The 23321-nt window shown below is 40.6% G+C and overlaps 2 protein-coding genes across 2 annotated transcripts; both read right to left on the reverse strand.

Moving 5' to 3' along the window:
* Positions 1-1017: 1017 nt before the first annotated feature.
* On the reverse strand, positions 1018-16307 carry LOC144643908 (sec1 family domain-containing protein 2-like). The gene is made up of 17 exons (XM_078503300.1): positions 16118-16307; positions 14803-15030; positions 13538-13678; positions 13279-13356; positions 12296-12427; positions 11440-11612; positions 10309-10405; positions 9284-9411; positions 8282-8399; positions 7801-7886; positions 6782-6884; positions 5435-5495; positions 4266-4365; positions 3910-3970; positions 3114-3208; positions 2890-3022; positions 1018-1874 (listed from the first exon to the last, which is right to left on the reverse strand). The coding sequence occupies exons 1-17, from the start codon at positions 16298-16300 to the stop codon at positions 1785-1787; spliced, it is 2007 nt and encodes a 668-aa protein (XP_078359426.1). The 5' UTR covers positions 16301-16307; the 3' UTR covers positions 1018-1784.
* A 2297-nt stretch (positions 16308-18604) lies between these two features.
* LOC144643916 (uncharacterized) lies at positions 18605-20847 on the reverse strand. The gene is made up of 3 exons (XM_078503310.1): positions 20696-20847; positions 20471-20613; positions 18605-19426 (listed from the first exon to the last, which is right to left on the reverse strand). Exons 2-3 carry the CDS (start codon positions 20601-20603, stop codon positions 18798-18800), a joined length of 762 nt encoding a protein of 253 aa, XP_078359436.1. The 5' UTR covers positions 20604-20613; positions 20696-20847; the 3' UTR covers positions 18605-18797.
* Between the last annotated feature and the right edge of the window lie 2474 nt (positions 20848-23321).

The raw sequence follows: 23321 nt of genomic DNA on the forward strand, positions 1-23321 counted from the left end.
ACGCAAATTAAACTGGAGTTAATTAGGCTTATTTTGTTTAATTGTAAACCTGGGGGACTTGATTCCTATCTAGGCTAAACAAGTTCCTATGGTTGTGCCACCCAAAATGCTGTGCTTTTCAAGCTGTTTTAGTCATTGTCAAACATGTGTGTGAAATAAGGTTCAGTGATTATGCTTATAATAACATTTGGTCTGAAGTAGATATATTGAAGACAGTACGCGCTTTCTCTGTCTTGATGATTATCAAGTTGAAAAAAGAAAGTAAAGTAACCAGAAAATCTATCGGATTTAAAAAAAAACATTAAAGAAACCACTGATAGTTTGAAATAATACAGATTTGAAAAGGTTACGCAACAAATGCAACTATTTTTAGAGGTCTGTTCTATAAACAGGAACATAGAATAAATCGTTTCGTGTGAACAGGGGTATAGGGCTAAATGGTTTCGACTCGACCCCCGGCGAAAGCTTCCCATCATTCACGGAGACCCAGGGACGTTAGTCGGCCGGTGCGCACGGGTCGAAGTGAAAAACTCGGCAAAAATCGTGCTAGTGGAATTGAAAGGCGTGGTGATTAGCCTCTCGTTGTAGTACGTTCTTGGGCAAAATGGGAGCAAGATGCCTTACTCTCCAGTACATCTCTTCACCCACGCACCCAGCAGTACGAATGGGTACCGGCAAATTAACAGTGGAAGGGGACGGGCGAACCCGGGAGAAAAGGGGCGGGAAGCGGGAGAAGGGAGGATGGGAAGCGGGATTCCTACGGTGGCGGGAACGGGGAGAAAACGAGTACAATTTCGCAACATTTCGTTATATTCGCAATAGACATGGGACAAAGAGGACAGAACGGCTGCGGAAAGGAACGGGAGGCGGGAGGATCAAATCCCCCTATCCCCTCTCCCCTCTCCACTTATCAGGTCATCCTGACACAAACGCTGGGTGGAAGGGGGGGGGGGGGAGTCCTTGCAATGGACTAGCATCCCATCCTGGGGAGCCCGAGTAGCAATACAACAAAAAGCTCTCAAAATTTAATGTTCTGGTTCTTTCTATCTATGGAATAGGAACGCTCTTTACCTTAGCAGCCTGCGGGCATTTCCTAAATACGCATAAATAGTAATTCCAGTATATCTTTCCAATCAATACAGTTACACGTTTACTTTCTTTTCAAACAAAGACACTTTTATTACGTCCTCAAACGATTTATATTTTTGTTTTCACTTATTTAGCATTGAATTTTTTTTAGCAACCAGTTTAGTTTTTCTTTTTTCCATTATCAAAAGCTCTATGCAGAAATAACGTCGACAAGAGGAAGACTATTCGTTATTAAGGGAAAAGTCCTTTAAAATTGACATTTGTCAGTTCCTAGCTGAAAAAAGTGTGATATATCGCCAATGAAATGTCGAATATTAAGCTTTCCTTTTTTATCCTGAAAGCCATAATGTTGTTTTCCAGTCAAGCACTTTTGTCAAACGTTGCCAGTATTTTCATTGCCGTTGTTTATACTGTTTATACGTTCAAATGCCCATATCAATAATTTACTCTTGCTTCTTTGTTTTACTTATTGTCTGCCAGCCATCAGTCTGTACACTTATTTTCTCTGCTAGATCGTTCACCACTTGAACAACTCGACGCTGGAAGCATTGTGTGACAACCCAATGGTGTCATCTTGTGTAAAAACCCGATGTAAAACCGCGCGGCACAACCCCTAAAATGTCACGCAACACCATTGAAGCAGTACTCTGTGACCTCTTCTCTGTAAAACACTTGTTAAACACGTTGCAAGAAGATCAGTGAAGAGCTGGGAACAGATTGTCTTGAAGGAAGACTTCTTCAAACAAATCATCACATTTCAGTAGCCGTGTACTGCCAATTAAGAGCTGAAACAAAAATAAAAGAAAATTAGGAATATGAATGTAACTCTCGGGGCGGAGGATTTGTTCTGTTACTGAAGTAATGGCCACTTATTAACAATTCCTTAGATCTAGGTGTGCCCTAACTGGAGATTATCGATGCAATGCTTGTGCATGGATGGGACCAGAGTTTACAGTGCCACCTTAAACAAGATTAGGGCACTGCACCTCCCTCTAAAAGGCATGCCAGTTGTTTCACAGCAGCCTTCCTGGCTATCTGTCAGAAGAATTAGAGCGCATCCAGAGGCGTGCAGTGCGTATAATTTTCCCAAATCCAGGATACAGAAAGGCATTAGAAGAGGCCGGTATCCCCACCCTAGCTGGTAGGCGTGATTGGCTTTCTAAGAGTCTATTTAATGACATTGCCACTTCAAAAAACCACAAACTAGTCAATCTGCTGCCTGAAAGACCAACCAACAGCCACCAACTTCGGATCAAGAGAGTGTTCAACACGCCTGTTTGTAAAACGGACCGTTTTAAAAATTCTTTTATTATAGACAATAGTTTAAATTACATTGTATAGATCGTCTTTAATAGTTTTTAATATATTTTAATGTAAATAGCTTTTAATATTTTTTTAACTCTTGTAATATATATAGTTTTTATTCATTTACACGTAATTCAGTCTAAGGACTGCCAAGTGTAAAAGTTTTTTAATAATAAACGATATTTCTTCTTCTTCTTCTTGTCGTGCTGGACTCCAGATCGCGGGGTCTGGGATCTAGCTCTGGCCGGGATTACTGTGTTGTGTTGTTGGGCAAGATACAAAGTGCCTCTCTCCACCCAGGTGTATAAATGGGTACCGGCGAAATAATGCTGAGGAGGGGAACCCTACTATGAATTATCATCCCATCTGGGGAGGGAGGGTAGAAATACAGTACTTCTAGCCGCTTAATGCTGCGGAAACTGGGGATAATCTCGGGCGGTCCGGCCTGATGGGCCACTAGGCCCGAAGTCTAAACATGGTCACATCGTTACTGACCTGTGTGTTAGGATGGTACGCAGCAAGCGCTTCCCTTATTTGGTGAACTTCAGAACACGTGATTCCTCCGACAATGAACAGCACCAACAATGGATGGTCATTAGGACGAGGCTTGCTCACATTCATGAATAAACTGAATCAACAATAAAACAGAGTGAGGTCAGTTCACGACCTTCGCACAACGTTGCACACTTTGTGTTGATCTTTTTCTAAGTGAACCCTACCTAAATCCCGTTTTGATGAGATCCTTTAGTCCGTGTGACTTGAATTCAATGTCTGGGAGCTCAGGTGATTCAGGGCTAAATACGCCGTCTATGATCTGTAAAAGGATAGAATCATAAAAAACACACAAATAGTTTAGTTTTTCAGAACACAAAGCAGTCTAATAAGTGGTCTTTACAGTCAAACCGGATGTTCTTTTGATGGGAACTTTGCAATGTTGCGGCGCAATGTTCCAATATTGATTGACAGTTTGCTCGTCGCAACTTGCAACTTTCAATTTCAATTTGCTCGAGCAAAGTTGCCAAGTTCCGGTTTTCATTTTGCCGTATAAAACGAGGTTGTACCACCTTTGTTGGAAAGAAACAGAAAATAATTGCCCCTTATTCAACTGTTTATCAAGAGAATGCGAGAAATAAGCGACAGGCTTAGTTTACATTGCTAAGTAAGGAATTACGCTTCAAAATTACAAACGTAAGCCGTAACTTGCGGAGCAAATTTGAATTTTTAAGCGCAATTTCAAGTTTGGCGATTTCAACTACACCTGTCGCTAATTTATCGCAGTCTGTTGATAAGCAGTTGACCATAGGACAATTATTTCATTCTTCTCTGAGACAGAGGTGGAATTATGATGTTTCATACGGGAAAAATGAAAACCGGAACTTGGCAAATTGCTCGAGCAAATTTGAATTGAAAGTTGCAAGTTGCGACGAGCAAACTGTCAATCAATATTGGAACATTGCGCCGCAACATTGCAAAGTTCCCATCAAAAGAACATCCGGTTTGACTGTTAACACAAACCTGTTTGACGAGTGGTTGATACTGGGCTGGTTTTAATGCCGTCCCCGTCTGAAATACATTTCTGCAGACAAAACAGAATGAAAGCAACTTCATTTTGGGGTTTTCGTTTTAGTTGAGAGTGGAATGCTGACAAATATAAAAGCCCGTGAAATGACCACTTATTCAATTCAAATTAAGAAAATCAAGCTTTTCTTTGACATTTGTAAGAACGTTCCTGAAAGCGCATCACGTAACAATATTAGACATAAATTACACATATGTATGCGGAATTTTAGATCTGAACATGTCAATGTTTACTGCTAGAACATTGTTAATTTAACTCCACATTAATACTAGTATTTCTACTTTTAATGTACCTGAACATTTGAAGTTCCTCCCTTGCCAAGCTAACTCCTCGCACTTTCTCGAACGCATCTGAAATTCGGCTTCTTACGGTCTTCTCCGAAAGTTCTGACCCTAAGAAATAGAAATAAAACTTATCTGAGAGTTACAAGGAGTGGCCACGTCCCAGAAACACATGGTAAGAATAGAATATTCTAGCTGTGGTCAACGGCCAATATTTGTTCGTTCTATGATGCGAAGGGCTAGCATTCCATTGACAGGGTTATTTGACCATTTTCTTGGAAATTTTCAAAACATGGCTTGATTTTTGGTACGTCTTGACTTTATTCTTTGCAAAAAAAAAAAACACTGCCTAATTGGTTTAATTTATTTTGCACGATCAAGATCATTGTCCATGACTTTCCAAAGCCCATGCCTAAATTCCATGACCTTCAAGGGCTGAAAAGTAAAATTCTAAAATTGCATGACTTTCTAAGTTTTTCATGACTCGTACGAACCCTGATTTATTTGAGGGGAAGAAACAGTCCTCCCTGTCCCTCCCCCGGGGGGGGGGGGGGCTCCTATATGAAACGGACGGGGATGCTCGTCGGAAATTTTGAAAAGAACCCCTAAAAGAGACCAATCTGGGTGTGGCTAAAGCTTTTCTTGACCCCTAAAAGATACCAAAAAACTAAGAATATATAATTAGTATATTTCTTCGTGTGTAACCCTAAACGAGACCATTATGGCTAAAAATATTGGCATTTTGCCCGGAACACCCTTACAGTGCGACGCGCCTTACCGTGGCCACCCAACAAACATTTTTACAAGTGTTCTCTCGCAATATTATTATTTGTTTGACGAACACGTCTCCTTACAAAGTTGAATACGGTCCAATAGATACTTATTACATCGCATTTATCAACAAAGCGCAGTGAAAACGTAAAATATTACAAGATGGCACTTGTAAAAACGTTTGTTGGGTGGCCACGGTAAGGCGCGTCGCACTGTAAGTAGCGAGACCAAAAATCCAAAATTTACACCCCTAAGCGAGACGACGAGCATCCCCGTCACTTTCATATGCGAGTCCCCCCCCCCCCCCCGGGGTCCCTCCATGCTACAGAAACGGGGATAAACTCTTTAAGCGTGGTCCACTTTGGCCCGACTTTTGGTAGACTTTGCCGTACTTAAGGTTGTTACTGACCTAGAAACTTCTCACAGGTGCATTTGAGCTCTCCGCTGAGTATGCTGTTCACTAACATGTTCTGTGAAGAATATTAAAGAAAGCAGTACAGACAGTGAAGATTAGTCAAAACTGTAAAGTTTTGCACGCATTCTGCTGAAATGGGTTGCACTGAGTCCCGGGGGGGGGGGGTACTGCCATAAATTTCGGATAGGGGTGTGCCGCCAAGGTTCTTTTCAGAAAAAGCGAAAATTGATACCCTTTTTAAGGCCCAAAACCGAAAAATGACAACCTATTCAAAAGGAGGAGAAGCGTTCCGTGATCAAATAACGGCTAACCGCGCACGGCAAGACACAAATCTTTATAAAATCGCTTTACTAATACCTGAACAGAAAATTCAGTTTTAAGAAACCTTTTTTTTTTCGTTTAGCTAGGCGTTTATTTTAGCTAATAGAATTTAGGTACCCTATCTAAGGATCAAACCGGGAACACATTGCCAAAAGGAGCAAAAATGATACCCTATAAGTATTTAAGGACTGAGAACCTCAAAAACCATACCCTATCGGGCGGCACATACCTATTTAGGCCAAAAACAGTTTGGATGCAGGGGACCACGCAACGAAGAAAAAAACTGCTTGGCTTGCTGCTGCCGGATCTCTTGTTCAAGAAATGCTCGTACCAGACGTCACTCTAAGTGCTTATAAAACCAAATTGATTGCAAGGCTGGTACAACGGCAGGAGGGCAATAAATCTTGCCCTCCTGCCGTTGTACCAGCCTTGTAATCAATTTGGTTTTATATAGGCCACATATGGGAGTACCCCCCCCCCCCCCGGGCACTAAGTGAAGTACTAGTACTCAACTAGTGTCCCACATTCGAACATAACAACCTGTGTAACAATCCAAGAAAAATTGCTATGACTATGACAGACTGGAGGGGTAATCCGTATGTAACACCATAGGGACCTTTAGAACGGAGTACAAGTAAGAGTAAGATTTTTGAGTTTCAATCCAGTTACGTTCCTGGAACCCTTAACTCCGCCCAGTTGCTGACCATGCAGTTGAAAGGGAGACTGTCGGAACGAGATTGGTGTGTAATGCGATTTTTGAAAGCATAGGCACTAGGTATAAAAAGTTATACTCGTACTCAATCTCGTACTCGTACCCCGAACTGAAGGTTCCTACTGTAAAATCATGCAACACCATGCAACACCTTCTTCATACACCGTAACACCCCGTAACACCTTGCAAATCCCTGTAACAACCAACGGAAAATTTCCCAAAATTTTGATAATTGGATTTGGATATAGAATAACTAGAGACTGATTACTCCTCGAGATCTGACAACTCCAAAATTGTCACAAACGTACTTTGATCTGCTCCTCTTCCATGGGCGAGTTAAAACAGTCTTGTCCACCAGTCATCGAGTATAGGAATACCAGCATTAAGAGAATATCCTCTACAGCCACGAATCTGCAGGAACATTTTCAAAAAATAAACATATATCTTTTAACAGCTGCTACTTCTACTGAATAAAAACAGTATGACAAACAGTGCCTAAATGTGCGTACACTGCATGCACAGTAAATTTTATACTATGCTGGCAAGATTAATATGGTTGTTTAATAGCCCTATGTTGTGTTTGGCAGAGACTCCTTCTTGGGTCTTGTCAGAATGTCACAGCTAGCGAGCACTCAGGCAGGTTGTAAACTGCACATAGCCCCCCGCCCCTCCCTTTCATATAGAAGAGCCCCATTGCCACTACCTCACTAGCTTCAGCTTCACGCACGCTCTGCCATGTGAAAGAGTTTGCTTGTGGTTCCAACTAAAGACATATAACTTATCATAATAATAAGCAAATGTGTGAAGCGTATGGGAAAAGGCTGGAAAACATGAATGGAGCATGTGCTGTAATGGTCTAGTTCTGTCCCTCTCTCTCTGTCACGCAATGCTACGCTCTCGGGTTCACAGCGGTCAAACGCAAAAATTGACGTCACATCCGGTCTTTGCCGCCTCGAACGTTTGACACGAAAGTGGGCAAACTTTTGCAAGAAATTGTTAAAGAAATAGTATGGTGAAAGAACAGTTCAAGCTGGGACACTCAGTGGAGATGAATAATCAAATTTCCAATCCATAAGCGGCGTATAAACCTTAACTTTCCAGGGACGGCGTTAACTTTTGGCTTTAAAGCAAAAGTTTACGGAAAACTTAAGAGTTTGTATGGAAAATTTTGGCGGCAATTACACATGAACTGTGCACGCGCGCTGCGTTTGACCGCTGTGTGGCTCTCGGGAGGGTACCGTTGCGTGACAGAGCAAGCCCGAACTGGATTGTTGCAGTAAGAAACATACTAGTAGCTGGTTGAAGAATAAATAAGTTAGATACCAACCTCTGTTGATTATCAGACTGTAAAGCAGTTATCAGCTCTGATAAAGCACTCTGTGTACCATGCTCTCCAATTTGAAGAATTAAACCCTAGATTAAACCGTGGACATTAAAATCACAGAGATACTGTCAAGCTTACTAGTAATTCAAAGTTGGTTGCCAGTTTTTTTGGTATTATTTTGTTCTGTTTTGATTTTTTTAACGAAAATATATAACCGCCAACTATGAAAATATAACTTGGTTCAGCTGACAATGAAGGCAGAGGCCTGTTGGAAACTATGTATCTAATCACAGAAGCCAGTGGCCTGCATGCAGGAAACACCTATCATGCTTTGCTTTATGTATAACACGCCCTTTTCTGTATGAGTTAAGGGAAATAGGAGACATCTGCAGGCAGGTTGAGAAGCCACATTACAAATCTTGACTGCAAATCTGGACTTCTAGTCAGTGAAATAAATGAGGTGGTTGTTTTTTGTCATACTCACTTTCTCTACAGCTTGTAAGTGTTCCATATGTGACATATTTTCATTTTTTAATGCTGTTATTGCTGCTCTGACCAACTGTAGTAGTGCACCATGTCTTTGTAAAGACTTTGGTTGGTCCCTAAAAGAACAAGAAAATCGCCCAAAAAAATTGCAGCTACAGTTCAACCCCAGACAGACTCTAGGACACATCTTACAAGTTGGTACAACATTCACACACAAAACCTTATAAATATATGACATGCATTTTTATCAGTTCACAGTGTAGCAGGGTTGTCACAAAGCTCTGACCTAGGTGGCTTTATTGTTGATGGAGTGGAAATCAGGGCCCAGGGGGGGTACTCCGGCCTGTAAATGACGGGGATGATCGAATGGAGGCAAAACTCAGGACCCAAAAAAATCCCTTAGTCTTCCGACATTACCCAAAAAAATCCCTGGACCAAAAATAACCCCCCAAAAAATCCCTTGTCAAATTACCCCTAAATTGCTAGGAGGGGCAATAATATAACACAAAGAAAATCATAAAAAATTGAACGCTGTTGTGTGTTTATTCATCATACCATAAATATGCCAAGGCCCCGTCAAGGCACTTTAGTTCGTTTTTAATACCCAAAAAAATCCCCTATTTTAATCAAGTCACCCAAAAAAATCCTTGCCAAATTCTCCAACCCAAAAAAATCCCCGAATCGAAAATTTCAAACCCAAAAAAATCCTTCGATCATCCCTGTCATTTACAAGCCGGAGTACCCCCCCCCCCCCTGGGAATCAGGGAGTGGGAGGGGTATGGGAGGAGGGAGAACAAAGGGCAGGAAGCAGGATTCCCAAGGTGCCAGGAACTGGAAGAAATTCGGAAAAATTCTGCAACATTTTGTAATATTTTGCCATACATGTAGAATTAGCACAAAGAGGCAAGAAACACAGACCGAGGGAAGGGCAGGAACCGAGAGAAACAAGTTACAAGTTTCAACCCCTTATGAGTTTCTGCTCACATGCATATAAGCATACCTGAAATGTTCAGTCATGACTTTGAGCTGTTCTGTTGTTACTTTACTCTGCACAACTTTGCTCTTTTGTATCAGTGATTCTTTGGACAATGCTTCTTGCAACTGCCTTGAGAGGTCCACTAGACTCTCCTTGGAAGGAAATGTTCAATGCAAAGAACCAGGTATTTAGCTACTTTCGAAAAAAAAACTCTGATGCTTGTAAACATAACTTTTGGATAGGAAAAAAACATGATGCAACTGTTTCAGAAACCATGATAGCTTTTGCACCTGGTCACATAACTGGTCATCTGTTTCGAACTTGGTTCTACAGTCGACTCCCGATAACTCGAACCTTCAAGGGAAATTGAAAATGTTTCGAGTTATCGGGAGTTCGAATTATCAGGAGTTGAAAACAAATTACCGCAAATAAGGTAAAAAGGGTGTTTACTGAACAGATTCTATTCATAGATCTAGAACAGTGTAGGCTAGTGTACATTTAAAAAAAATAATAATTAGAGTATAGATAATCCGAAAGAGAAAGGAACAACATATTTCTTAATCACTTGCAGGTATACATCAGAACGTCATTCCACAAACGAACTGAACGTCTGTAGCACGTCAATGTCGTATCACAGTTCGTGTTTTGAGGGGCGTTCTTACCAGTGTATGTTTTAATTTCAAAATAATTTCAACGTTTTAGTCTACAGCACGCTGTTTGTTTTGACTTGTCATGTATTGACAGACATGGTTCGAGTTATCGAGGGTAAAATTATATAGAAAATGACCTGAAGGGAAACGAAAGTTGGTTCGAGTTAGCGGGAGATTCGAGTTACTGAGGGTTCGAGTTACCGAGGGTAAAATTACAGTAAATGTATAACGGAAATCCAGGGGAAATCGATTTTGGTTCGAGTTAGCACGAGGTTCGAGTTAGCGAGGGTTCGAGTTATCGGGAGTCGACTGTATAACATCAGTGAGAGTGAACATGACATGTCTTGGCAATTTTTTTTGTGTCAACAAAACAAAAAGTTAACTTTGTGTACCATTCACCTTTTGTCTCTTGGTAACCAAGGAACAGAGCAGAGCCTGGGTAGAAGGATCTCTTGGATGTGCCAGACAGCCAGGTGCCACAGTATGTGGAGTTGAACTGGAAGCCAAAAGAGACACACAAAAAAGTCAGCTCTCTACACTTGAAAGATTCCTTCAATTAAAATGTCATTTTGCAGACCTCCCAAGTCTCTAGGTCTCAATGGGGAACTCATGGTTTTAACCAACATCCTCCAGTAGGTCATGACATTCCCATGTGCAGCAAATTAGCACAATTTAGAGGCTAATCCAATATATAACATCTATTTTTAATGAATCTCCAGGTTTCAACAGGAAGCACCCCAGTTTGTATAAAAAAAAAACTATCCAGCCAAGATTTGAAGGTTTGCATAGGTTGGGAGTTCCATTTTACTGCATCACAAAAATGACAGTGAGATCCATTTAAGCTTTAAAAAGCTTCAACACAAACACAAAATATTATGGTACCATATTCTCCATATTCTCCATTCTCCAACAATGCGAATCAGCTGCGAACGTTGCAGGTTTCAAAGAGAACAACGCTATAGGCTACTGCTGCAGAGTTTATACGCAAATTGATTTTTCGAGAAATGGTCACTTAATTCGTCCTGGCGATAATCCTTAGACGTTTTCTAAGGTTGGATTTGAAAAATCGGTATCAACCTCCACAAAAAAACTGAACATCCGAAGCACGTCAAAGGCGTGGCACAGTTTGTGTTTTGAGGGGCGTTTCAGGGACGGCTCTGACTCGTGTATGTTTTTTATTTCAAAATAAATTCAACGTTTTGGACTACAGTACACTGTTTTGACTTGTCATGTATTGACAGGCATGGTTCGAGTTATCAAGGGTAAAATTATATAGAAAATGAGTTGAAGGGAAACGAAAATTGGTTCAAGTTAGCAGAAGGTTCAAGTTACCGAGGGGAAAATTACAGTAAATGTACAACAGAAATCCAGGGGAAATCGATTTTGGTTTGAGTTAGCGCGAAGTTTGAGTAAGTGAGGGTTCAAGTTATCGGGAGTCGACTGTATTCCATTTTCATTGATCAATAATTATTGCATGCTGCAAGAATTATTCTTGCAATTCTTGCAGCATGTTATCATTGGGATATTTACCTGCCATGAGAACAGAGTGGAGACATGTCTATTGCCACGTCACTGGAATGTTGTGGCAACCTTGGTAACAACTGAATGATCCTATCAGCTAGTGTGTCAAATGTGTGTCCTGATGGCCCCACAAGATCAAGTGTTCTGTCAATCAGAATGAGAGATCCTCGACTACTGGAGCTCTGGGGTAATTAAAAAAAACAGTGTTTACTGAATTATCAACAATAATTAGATTTAGTTTCTTTTTCATAAGGTTTGTGGAGGACCCTCCTGAAAACCACCCTTAGGTGATTGGAGGCCTCCTCTTAAAATATTATGTATTATTTATATTTTATTATTATTTTACATTAGCCTACTGATTAGTGCAACAGACTCTGGATCATAAAATCCAGGTACCATTGGGGTTACAGAAAATTGCTCATGGGAAAGGCACTTAACTCTCGCAGTATCTCTCTTCACTCAAGGGTAAAAGTTTAAACTCTAGCATGATAACTTGGTCAAATGCTGCATGGTGGTTGGGGGGGGGGGGGGAGGGGTACTTACAGACAAACAAGGAGAGTAGCTTCATGTCACAGAAAACAAAGTAGACATCACTGGGCCATTTGGCTCCTCTGAACCATTAATAAATGAAATGGCTAATGAATTGTTTTGAGCATGTTTATAGGCCTGGGACCACTTGTTCAAAGGATGAAAACGCTATCCACCAGATAAATCACTATCCAGCTGATTTAAGAGTTGGCAAAACAAACTATATCATCCACTGGATATAAATTTATCTATCTGATGAATAGCGTTATCTACCCTTTAAACAAATGGGACCACGGAAACAAGTACACTTGAAGCTGCATCCTGTAGTTTAATTTACCTTTCTTCTCATTCTCGCTGCTGGTAAGTTTGCTAATTCTGTAGCAATAACTTTGCTGATGTAACCCACACCATAACAATCCTCGCTCACTTCCATCAGTTCAAATAAACTGTTCAAACCAAATGCAAACATCTGAAACAATTAAAAACAGAATGCAAATCAGTTAGTCCTGTGTGTTAATTCAGTAGGAGGTCATTTTTTTACCAATGAACTACAAAGAATTTCCTAAAGTAACATTACGAATCGGCGCCCATTGAAACGTGTCGCCCGAGAAAAGTGGGGCACCCATGACGTTTTGCGGGCACCAAGCCTTGGAAACAAGACTGCAAAAGCGGCGACAGTTTCGGTTTCTTTAGATCCTGATGTAAGAAATTCCCAAAAGGGAGTTGAACGCTATGCCCCTGAGTCCTTAAGAGGAAAATGCCAAAGGAAGTGAAGGAATTAAGCATTGTTTGGAAGTGTTGGCAAGCTCTTTTTATCGAAGAGTTTATGCAAAACTTTGTAAGTAATATTCGAAACGTGTTGTAAACATTTGCCGCTATAATTTGCCGCTGTGTTATTTACTTTCATTTTATCGGGAAACTTTATTTAAACCGATTGAAAATCATTTTCACAAGAAAAATAACAAATGTTTAGAGAAAGGGCAATCGACAGGATGGAAATTTAACCGAGGAAAGGTACAAACAACAAATTTCTAATCGCTAAATTGTCTACTAGTGGCAACTGACAATTACATTTGCCTCCCGGGATTAACCACAAATTACCGTCCATTATTTCCGCTGTCTTAGCAAAAACAATGGTTGAGAAATCGACCTACACAGGGGATTACTTGATTGACAGTACGTTACGCATGCTCTGTGTTTAATTTTAAGCTAATTTGCATTTTCCCGTGCGACGCTTATCAATGGGCGCATTTCCGTAATGTGACCCTCATAGCTTTTAGATTTAGCACCCTCTAATCCTATCCTATCCTAGATACCTACCTTGATTTTAAGTTGTAAATTATGAGGAAGTGAAGACATCTCAAAGTCATTAAGGTTGTTGAACACTCTTTTGTCACCCTATTGAAAACCATGCTCAGATCAAGACATTATTACACAAAAATAAAAACAAAAATTAAACAAATGCTCAACATAAGTCTAATAAATGTTCCTCAGTCTTCACAGCAGAGAAGAATAACCTTGATGTGCGTTTACAATAATTTTTAATATGGCACTCTGTTTAGTACTCTAAAGACCATACCGTACTCCTGAGGAATTTTTGCAGCCTAGGTACATCTGATGGCAGAAGAGGAAAGAACGTTGAAAATACAGGAGTGATGAATAGTCCAGGACAAACAACAGCAGGAAACAACGGCAGGTGATGGACATCCACAGTAGCGTACTGTATAAAATAATCAAATGATAGAAAAGGTTTTTCCTTCAATTAACAAAACAAAGCCCTACATTACTTCTACTGGCCCTTATCTACATTCATAGAGTGACACTGTTTAAAGGGGCTACGTCACGCAATTTTAGGCAATTTTGCATGGCACTGACCAACTGGTCATAGAATTTAAAACTAAAATATCACAATAAGGGCTTAAAACTGTAGAAGAACTCGAAAGAAACACAGAAAGGCCAAAAGGGGGCATTGGATGGGCAAAATTTGCAAAGATTATAACGGATTGCATTCGGGTAAACTTGAAAAACGTTGGCCCAACTTTTTTTAAGTTTATCCCAATTTGTATGAAAGTGTCATTTACAATCCTCAAAAATCATCGTAGGTTGTTTGTTATGTGGCTGTGATTTTGCCAATAAAAGACTTTTGCTCTGCTAATTTGAAGTGTAGAGCTCTTAAATAACGAAAATATAAAATTACCCAAAATACCATGACATATATAGCCCCTTTAAGAAGTATCTCCAAAAATTGTATTTTCAAGTTTAGGAATTAATTTTGTTTGTGGCACATCAATTCCCCAAGTTAACTGTCACTTCATGACCATAATGGTCCAGTTGAGAAAAAATCTAGGAAACTAAGTGACAACCTATCTAGAACCCACATTTAAAAGAAAGTGAGGAAGGCCTAAAAGTAACTGGAGGAGGTTAAAAGAAAAGCAGGAGATAAGGACCACAGTGGAGCAAAATAGAACATTAAGCCTAGGATTAAAGTGAGTGGAGGAGAACTATAGATGCCCTATAAATTCACAGATTTAGTTCTGAATCAGTGGAGTCAACATAAAAACCTAAATATCAGTCTCATCCTCAGAGCCTGCAATCCTTTTGGTCAGCACCAAGAATCGCACCATCTGGCCAATTGAAAGGTCCATAATAATTATTCATGGACCTCCAGTCATTCTGGGAAGACTCGCAAGTTATTTTGCTTAATCTGGTTGGCTGACAATCAAACATTAGCACTCTGTACACGTTTCAAAAAATCAGACCCAGCTAGGATCCACATTCTTGATGCTGACCAAATCCAGACCTGACAGGGGACAAGAATAATTGTAAAATATAACCTATACTCACCATGTTCCCCATCCATTCTCTAAGTTTCTGTGATAATTCTCCAAATGGTGACACGTCTCCTACCTCTGAGTGCCTTGCAAAACTGTGGACATTTTCTGGCACAGTACAAAGGATTGTACAGTGTTGAAAATCACTACATTCTACAATGGTGTGAATTAAGTCCAGCGTTTCACTCTGAAGGAGTGTGCCAACAATAAAGACAGCCTTAGTTTCTGACTCATTTCCACCCTAGGAATAAGAAGATAAAACCAAACTAGCTATGCTTCAGATATTTGGCCTGTTTGCTATTTATAAAATATCTCCTTTTGGTAATAGGTGGTGGCTAGAATTCATTAGGTGTATAAGCTACTAAGGAAGTATGTAACCATTTTGTTTTAGTTTTTCACACATTCACCTGTGGTTATTTGTTGACAAGATTTACATATATAGGGCTTCAAAAGTCATTTCAGAGGGAGTGGTGTCGAATGGTTAATGCAAGACTTGGCGAGACAGCAAGACTGATATCTTTTCTGTGAGTCTGAATGGTTAATGGTTAATGCGAGACTTGGCAAGACTTGGCGAGACGGCGAGACTGATGTCTTTTCTGTGAGACAAATGGATTAAACATTCGGACTCACAGAAAACGTCAAATGGTTAATGGTTACCGGTAATGCAAGACTTGGCGAGACTGATATCTTTTCTGTGAGTCCGAATGGTTAATGGTTAATGCAAGACTTGGCTAAAATTTTGGGAGACACGCATTTTTTGAAGGACCATTCACCTCCCCTAGAGGGGGTTTCCTTTAGCACTTGTACGTAAAGAAAAATCGGTTCATTTCTGAGTGGGGCATCATGCCTGCACTTTGCTCCTTTTTTACAAGGAGTATTTTATAAAATGTATAGAAATACCCCCTGGGATATGGGTCGGGATGCCTAGCAGAATACTGAGCAAAAATATACTCAGGTTTACTGAAGTGTGGGCGCTAACTGATCTATTGTACTAAATAATTTTTTCATATATAATGTGACATTAAAGCAAGAAAAACAAAAGAAACTTCACAAATAGATATAATGAAAGACAAAAGAGGTTAAGCTTATTTAAGTCGTACAAGAAGTGTACAAGAATTGAAGCGCTTGAAAATTACGTGCTCCTACGCTGTTTTACAATAGGGGCCTATCAGTGGCATTTGCTTTCCCTAAACTCTTGAACTCCTCCAAGAAAAGCTCCCTTCTTATAAACTTATATTAATCATATTAGCTCTACTTAAAGCTTTATTCGGCTCATCAATAACAACTTAAACAAGCTCTTTGTGCATGCTGATAAATTATTGACTTACTCTTCCGGACGCAATGTCGCAGACATTCAGAGCTCCTGCATCTATCAAATCTTGAAGACTACCACACCAATGCATCCATTCAGCCGTCCTACTATCAAGATAGACCATCGCATTGTTGACAACAGTCAAAAGTTTTTGCCAGATTGTAGTGATTCCACGTTCAAGTGCGCCTTTGGCCGCCATGTTTACATCTTTTGTTACCCAGTCCCTTGCGCGGAACCAAACCACAGGAATTTGTTTTCAGTCCTCACTCGGTCTTGGGCGCGCAGTTAATACTGCTTTGTGTTTGACTAAGGCAAGGTTTAAAACAGAAATTGCTCGGTATAAAGTTGCCATGTTGCAGGACTGTTTCATGTTTAAGATGAAGATGTCAGGACTATTTGCTGATTTAATAGGAAGGATATGGAACACTCTGGGAACTCTACTAACAAATTTACAACGCGCTTAGCTTATTTTCCGGTTCTGACTGTGAAAAGAGCGCGCATTTTTTTTTCGCTCTTCCAGCTCACCGTACCATCTTCCTGCAGCTATCCCGATTTTGTGTCGTCACACCACATAACTGACTTAGTGAACACTCAGCGTGTACTCTTGAAAATCTTCACATCTGATTGTTCGCTGATTGTTCTTGATTTTTGGCTTAAAAAGCATAAAATTGTGGGCTTTGGACTACAATGCTTTACGGCGTTTTTTTTAAGCTAAATAAGACTAATCGCCCTTGGTTTGGGAGTGATAGAAAACTCGAGCTCGTAGTACTGACATGGAAGGTTTAGTGGTGGTCGGGTAGCATTTTCTAATTTTTGTGTTTTGCTGCAGCCGCAATGGCTGCAAGCAAAACACATTGAGAGCTGAAGTTTGTGCCGTAAGGTGTAAGTGCCGTAAGGTGTAAGTGCCGTAACAGAGGAGAAATCTGAACTACCGATGTCAATCAAATCCATGAACAAACAAAATCGAAACCAATGAACCGTAGCGCTGATCGCATTCGAAGTTACGGGCCAAAGTATTCGAACGCAAACCACGTTGGACACGTTGGAAAACAGAAAACCGATTTAAAAGTATATCGCATTGGGAAAGAAAACAAACTGTGGCGCGACCACTCCAGTTTTATGAGAAAATTATTCTGCAGTTTTCATCATTTACGAAAAGAGCGAAGACTTGGAACCTCGCCGAAGGTCATAAATATTTTCTCCAAAGGACCGGTTAGTGCACAGTTTGTAAACTTTCGCTTTGAAAATAAACTTACCGTCACCTTGTCTACACTGTCTACAGCATACTAGTACTGTATTAACTCTGAACTTCATATTTTAAAATAAAATGTATGAACGTGTAACTTGTCACGCAAAGACAGCTGGAAAGGAATATACCATGCTGGTAGGCTGCACCGCTAATTGTAGCTGTATTCGAGCTATATAAAAGACAGCTAGAAACGAATTAATACTAGTAACATCACAATGGGAAAGAAACTTATTCAGTGGTTCACACCGTCGAAAACAAAGAAATATTAAAGGAAGTTCTCATTCACCAGATTCACTGCATCAGATGCAACATTCGTCAGTTCGTGTTTAAATGCGTGGCGACCAGTTTGTTTACTAGTTATTAAAAAATAATACGGTCTTCATTTAATAAACAGTTCATCCTTAAATTTCAGCTTTTCTACGACTGACAGGTAGGTACTATAGTATAAGCCCCGCTAAAATAGCTGGAAAGGGAAAGTTTTTTGAAAAATGAATTTTTGACTGCCAGACGCGCTGGCGCCACATGTTTATTTTGTGAAGATTAATTAAACGCCGTGAAAAATAGAATTTGATGTCCAGCGAGCCACTGCATCTTCGGCTACGCAGTCCTCAGTGAATCCTCCAACTTCACAAATTTCTAAAACTTTAAGAAAACGAACTTTCGCAGAATCAAAAATTGGTCCTTATCGATCTTCCGATCTTGTTGTGAAGACACTGAAATTCGACGAGTGTTCATGCGTGAAGGGATGACTGACGAATGATAATAATTATTTGTAAACTTTCGCTTTCAAAATGAACTTTGCGTTACGTTCAACGCCGTCTTTCTGTTGTTGTACGCCGGTGCGCGTGCGATTATTTATAATTTCTGAATTTTGATCAGTAAAATTATCAGGATTGAATTAACACAAAGTGACTACAATATAGTGCAATTATTAACCTGCACACAAGTGACAGACAATAAAAGACGTTGGATTTCAATCTCGACTCACTTGTCTTTCATCAACATGTTCCCTAAGACTTTGCTCTAGCAGCAAAACACATGGACCCATTGGGGCCCTATTTTTATAATAGCAATGTCAGCAGCTTGTTGCTATTATGAAGAGCTACCCAAATTTGTTTTCGTTTTCTCGTCTGCCCATGACTTTTCTGTCTCGTCCCTCGTATTTCGCGCGGCATGTTTGCACCCCTTAAAATATGACCGAAAAAGCGCACACAACCTGCGCTCCCAAAAACAAACAAACAAAAAGCAGAGCACTTTTCAAAATAAATCATTTAATATTACTATGGAATAGAGTTATAAAACTTACACTTTGAAAAACGTAGAGAAATATATAAAATTGAATTAAAAAATATGAGCGTATAGTTCATTAAAGTTCAAAGTTTTAAATAAAATAAATATCTTACTGGCCACAGAAAAGGCCTAAAAAGTCAGTTTACTAAGAGTGTCTTTACACAATGATCTGTTGCTCAGATTTGACTTCAGTACAATTCACTGCAGATCTTGGTACTTTGCATCTGTTCACTCGTCGGCCATTGTTAGCATTCTCGATAAAGACAACATGAACAGAATCATCAAACTTGATTGTCTTGCCTTTTCTAGAAGGAACAGAAGGAACCTTGGCAACAATGTTATGTAACTCGTTTACAATGTGAAACAGATCGCCGTTTTTATAGCCGTATATTTTGTACCATTTCTGATTGATTTCTCTCAACTCCTCAGGGTTCATTCTCGGTCGTTTCGTTAGCCTTTCTTTTCTTTTCTCGCGATTTTTTTCGCGCCTTCTCTTCAACAATTCACAACCGACTTGTGTACTGCTAGCTGACTCATTATTCCACGGAAGCCTTGTGTTAAAATTGGCTTGCAAGACGCGCCGTTGAGCGGCTAGCTGGTTTCTGGCTTGCGTGATTCGGTGGACATAAAGAGGTGTGATATAAGATAGCGATGGTTCTGTACGGGGCTCGGTCTTTCTAGCGCTCCTAATCTTGGGCCATAGAGAACTCATGGTACCCACTACTAACAATAATGTCAGCGCCAAGAGACTTCCACATGTGGTGTACAATGATGGTAACAGGAAATCTGAAAACGAGACCCAAAACACGTCTTGTTATGGATTTCATACGAAGCAAAGAGATCATCAGTGGCGGATCTAGAGGAAAAGCCCTGGGGGCCCGGGCCTTTAGAACAAATAGAGGCCCGAAGAGCCAAGAAAAATTATTTTCGAGAGCGCCCCCCTCCCCGATTCTAGGGTCTGAAACAACCCCCCCCCCCCCCTTCATCTGAAAGTCTGGATCCGCCACTGATCCATCGTCGGAGACCCAGGGGCAGTTAGTGGGGGACGCGGGAGAAAGTCTATACGGGGGAAAAAAAAATCGGCGAAGAAAAGTCCCTTATAGACTTTCCCCCACCCCCACTTACTGCCTCTGGGTCTCCGAGGATGCCACTGATCATAACTATGAAAACAGTTATTGTAGGAATAATTAAGAGAAAACTGTGATAAAAAAAATTGGCAAAAGAAAATAGGCAGCTTGAGAAAATACTGTGGCGGAGCTGGTACGAAAAAACATTTCCCGCCGAATCTTTTTAGTCCACTTGCAAAAACAATTTCTATCCAATTAAAACCATTTTTCTTTATTTACTTACTTTTTGTTAAATCAAGAACATTTAAATAAGTTTTGCAAGGCGATTTCGAAGAGAAAACTAGACGCAAAGGGAAGGTAGTCAGTCAGTCAGTCAGTATAGTTGCTATAGCATCTTTATTGTAACTAGACCAATACCTCCCTTTGGAGTGTGGGGCACAATAAAGATTTACTGTTACTGTTACTGTTAGTCAGTCAGTCAGTCAGTCAGTCAGTCAATCTTTTTTGTGTCCTGTGGTACATAAGGCCTTAGTATTGGACGGAAGGACAATAGCATATTTGACCGTAAAGCCAAGAAAAATAATACATGTATAAAGAGGTAAGACGGATATCAAACTGAAAAGACGAAGAAAAGAGAAAAACACGAGCGGACGTAGGAGACAACTGGACTAGCCTGCGCGATAGACAACTGACCTCAATGGACAATTACAGTACCCCCACATTCCTTCAACATCGCTGACCACATTTTATTACACTTACTTACCATTGTGTGGCTTCAAGTGCGTTAAATACCAGGTATTAAGGCTGTCCACAGAGTTCCTGGACTTGGTGACCCACTGACCAGTGGGGCTCGCTGTCGTCAGCAAAACGAAGATCAAGATAATTGCACCTTTCATTGGACTTGACCTGGTGTGAAAAGGAAGCGCATGTTTGAAAAAATATCGCAGTTAAAGGCATAAAAACATGAATGCGCAATTTTGTTCCTTACCTCTAAAACAACAACACTGGCTGTCAAAGTGAAAACATTAACGCTATTATAACTGGCTCCTAAATCTGTTTTACGCGTTCTTTTATAACTTTTTTCGCGGACAAGAGTGAAACACGTCTGCTCTGTTTAAAAGCTTCTTCCAAATGAAGATTCACGCAATTGTTTTCCTTTATTGACGCATATTCTGCTTTATGACGTATTTTCGAACGTCTCGAGCTGTAAATGTACTGCGCGCGCATTGAAAAATTTACCACGCAGAAAATATCGCAAAACTCTTCAAGACTCTATGACGAAAAACCTAATACCTAGCTTGTTTTAAGTTCCCATCGGAGTAAATGAGGAGAGTTGAGATCAAGATTTTATTTTCTTCATCTTTGCGCGTTTTATGTCGAAGCGCGCGCGACTTGAAAAAGTTGCTCGCGCAGGAGCCCGCGAACACCCCACGGGATCAAAGTAAGGTCGATTTCAATCCGCTTTTCGGAAAAATGGAGCCCCCAGTCATTCCCCGGAAAGCCTCTCTCTGGGAGAAACAAAGACCGGACTCGAGAATGCGGCTGAAATCGAGCCTAAGGGGCAAGTGAAGTGAAGAAACTATTGTACATTATCAAGAGAGTATTTTCTCTTGACATTATACGTGTGTCGATGATTCCCCTAAAGGGTCTGAGAACTAATTTGCAGTTTCATGTTGCAGTCAGGTAGCAAGCTATCGACACGATGCGGTATAGCGATTGATATGTGTCAAGACGCCTTCGATAGAGCTGGTTAAAAATTTCTGGACATGGCATGGGACGATAATGGCTCATAATAAAAAGCACTTCTTTCAGATTAGAAATTATTCTTAAACTAGTAATACGTGACTCGCAGGGCCTCGCGAAGCTCTGGGTTGGGGAGGCGGGGGGGGGGGGGGGGGGGTGGTGTTATAAATAAGGAGTGGATTATTTGAAGTTGAACATTGTACATATTCAATTTTCCACATTAGGCAGGAAGATATATTTGTTAAAAATTAGTAACGGGCATGGCCGCGACACCCTCGTTCCCAGGGTCTACTCCGCTTTGAAGATGGCGGCTCTTTCAGGTTCGTAAAGAGGTATAAAGCGTTGGGAAGCGCAGGCTATTTTCAAAATCATCGACAAATTATTGGATAGTCGCATTTTGGACATTTATTTGAGGGCATTAAAAAAAAAGAAGAACGAACGGCAGGAGGATTCGAACCCTCCGCCCGCGCGCCCCTGATGGCGATGAAAGGTTTATAGCCTGAACTTTTTCAGGGAGTATTATGTGGAAATCAGTGTTATTTTAATCCGAAAAGAAAAACGATAAAAATGAAAGGCTCAGGATTCGAACCCACAAAAAAAAATAAGGAAAAAAAAAAAAAAAAAAAAACCCCTAGCCGGATTCGAACCCGCGCCCTCAGTCCCGAAGATCTGATTTCAAGTTCGACGCCTTACCATTATGCCACCAGCGCGCGGCGGCCGTGTGACGTCATTTCCGCCACACACCAAGCTCACAAATAAATAAATATATATATATGACCGTAAACTCCACACGAGATTTCATCCCGCCTGAGCCCTTTGAGGGACAAAATTATACACCCCGCTACGCTCGGCCTTCGGCCTCGCTTCGCGAGGAATAAGAAGCTTTCTCTGCTTATTTTAATTTCTGTCCATAATCTTTGGAAACATTAACTTCAGTGGTGTTGAATGAAGTTTACAAAATTCAAAACTGAGAAGAAAAAGGACTTTCCTTTCCATAATATGGAGTGCAAAAATCGCCACATGAAAGGTACTTCTAGCTTTTCCATTTGGAAGATTACGTCAGTTAACTACATATTCGACTCTGGCGGTGAATTGTACGTCTTTCACTGCCGTCAATCATAATTATGGCGACAGCCAACAAACTTTGAGAAAAACTCATTTTCCCCTCGCCCTCCCCTTTGAAAGCCTGTCGTGCAGGCTGATCAAAATCTGCCAATCACAACCGACACAGGAGACCATTTAAACTGGTTGGAGTGAACTTCTGTTTAATGAGAGGTCCGCTTAGTGATTGGCGGCAGCGAAAACATGACCGTTGTTTTGAGCGGAGAGCGCAGTAAGGTGGAGAAAGGAAAGTGGAAAAGGAGGGTAGACTAAGAAAACGAAAGGAAAGTTCTTCTCTACAGTCTTTCTATTTTTATTTCGAATGTTATGTCAGAAACCTTCAGCTCGGTTTTCCCGAGAATTTGAGAGCGTGGAACTTGTACAAACGCGGCGGGATCCACTGCAACGGTACATCCTTTCTCGTCCAAAGAGCCGCTTGTCCCTTTTAGCCATCAAAGCCTAAGCACTAGACACAAGTGGCTCTGAGAACACATGAATTGATTGGCTATTGGCTTAACGTTTCTAGCCAATTAAAGCAACCGTTTTAAATTCTCGCATAACTAAGGCATTGTATAACGGTTATTTGATTGGTTTCTCCTTTTGTTAAAATCCAGCCAATCAAATCATGTGTCCCCCAGAGTCACGTGTTTCTCGTGCACAGGCTAAGAAAGGAAAGCGTTTCTGGGGACGAGAATGGGGGAAATCAAGTGTCTGCGTTTACAGGTTCTTTCTTCTTCCCGTTCCCTGAAGAGAGAGACCCTGGGAACAAG

This window comes from Oculina patagonica, chromosome 2 (genome assembly GCF_052425735.1).
Source record: "Oculina patagonica isolate OP01 chromosome 2, crgOcupat, whole genome shotgun sequence".
NCBI classification, from domain to species: Eukaryota; Metazoa; Cnidaria; class Anthozoa; order Scleractinia; family Oculinidae; genus Oculina; species Oculina patagonica.

Excerpts from the sequence above, each read along its gene's own strand:
- LOC144643908 (XM_078503300.1), bottom strand. The coding sequence starts at position 16,300 with ATGGCGGCCAAAGGCGCACTTGAACGTGGAATCACTACAATCTGGCAA. Across the intron at positions 12,428-13,278 it reads ATTTACAACTTAAAATCAAG|ATGTTTGCATTTGGTTTGAA; the intron begins GTAGGTATCTAG and ends TAATTGTTTCAG. Across the intron at positions 3,971-4,265 it reads GAGGAACTTCAAATGTTCAG|AAATGTATTTCAGACGGGGA; the intron begins GTACATTAAAAG and ends TTTTGTCTGCAG.
- LOC144643916 (XM_078503310.1), bottom strand. The coding sequence starts at position 20,603 with ATGAAAGGTGCAATTATCTTGATCTTCGTTTTGCTGACGACAGCGAGC. Across the intron at positions 19,427-20,470 it reads GCACTTGAAGCCACACAATG|ATTTCCTGTTACCATCATTG; the intron begins GTAAGTAAGTGT and ends TCTCGTTTTCAG.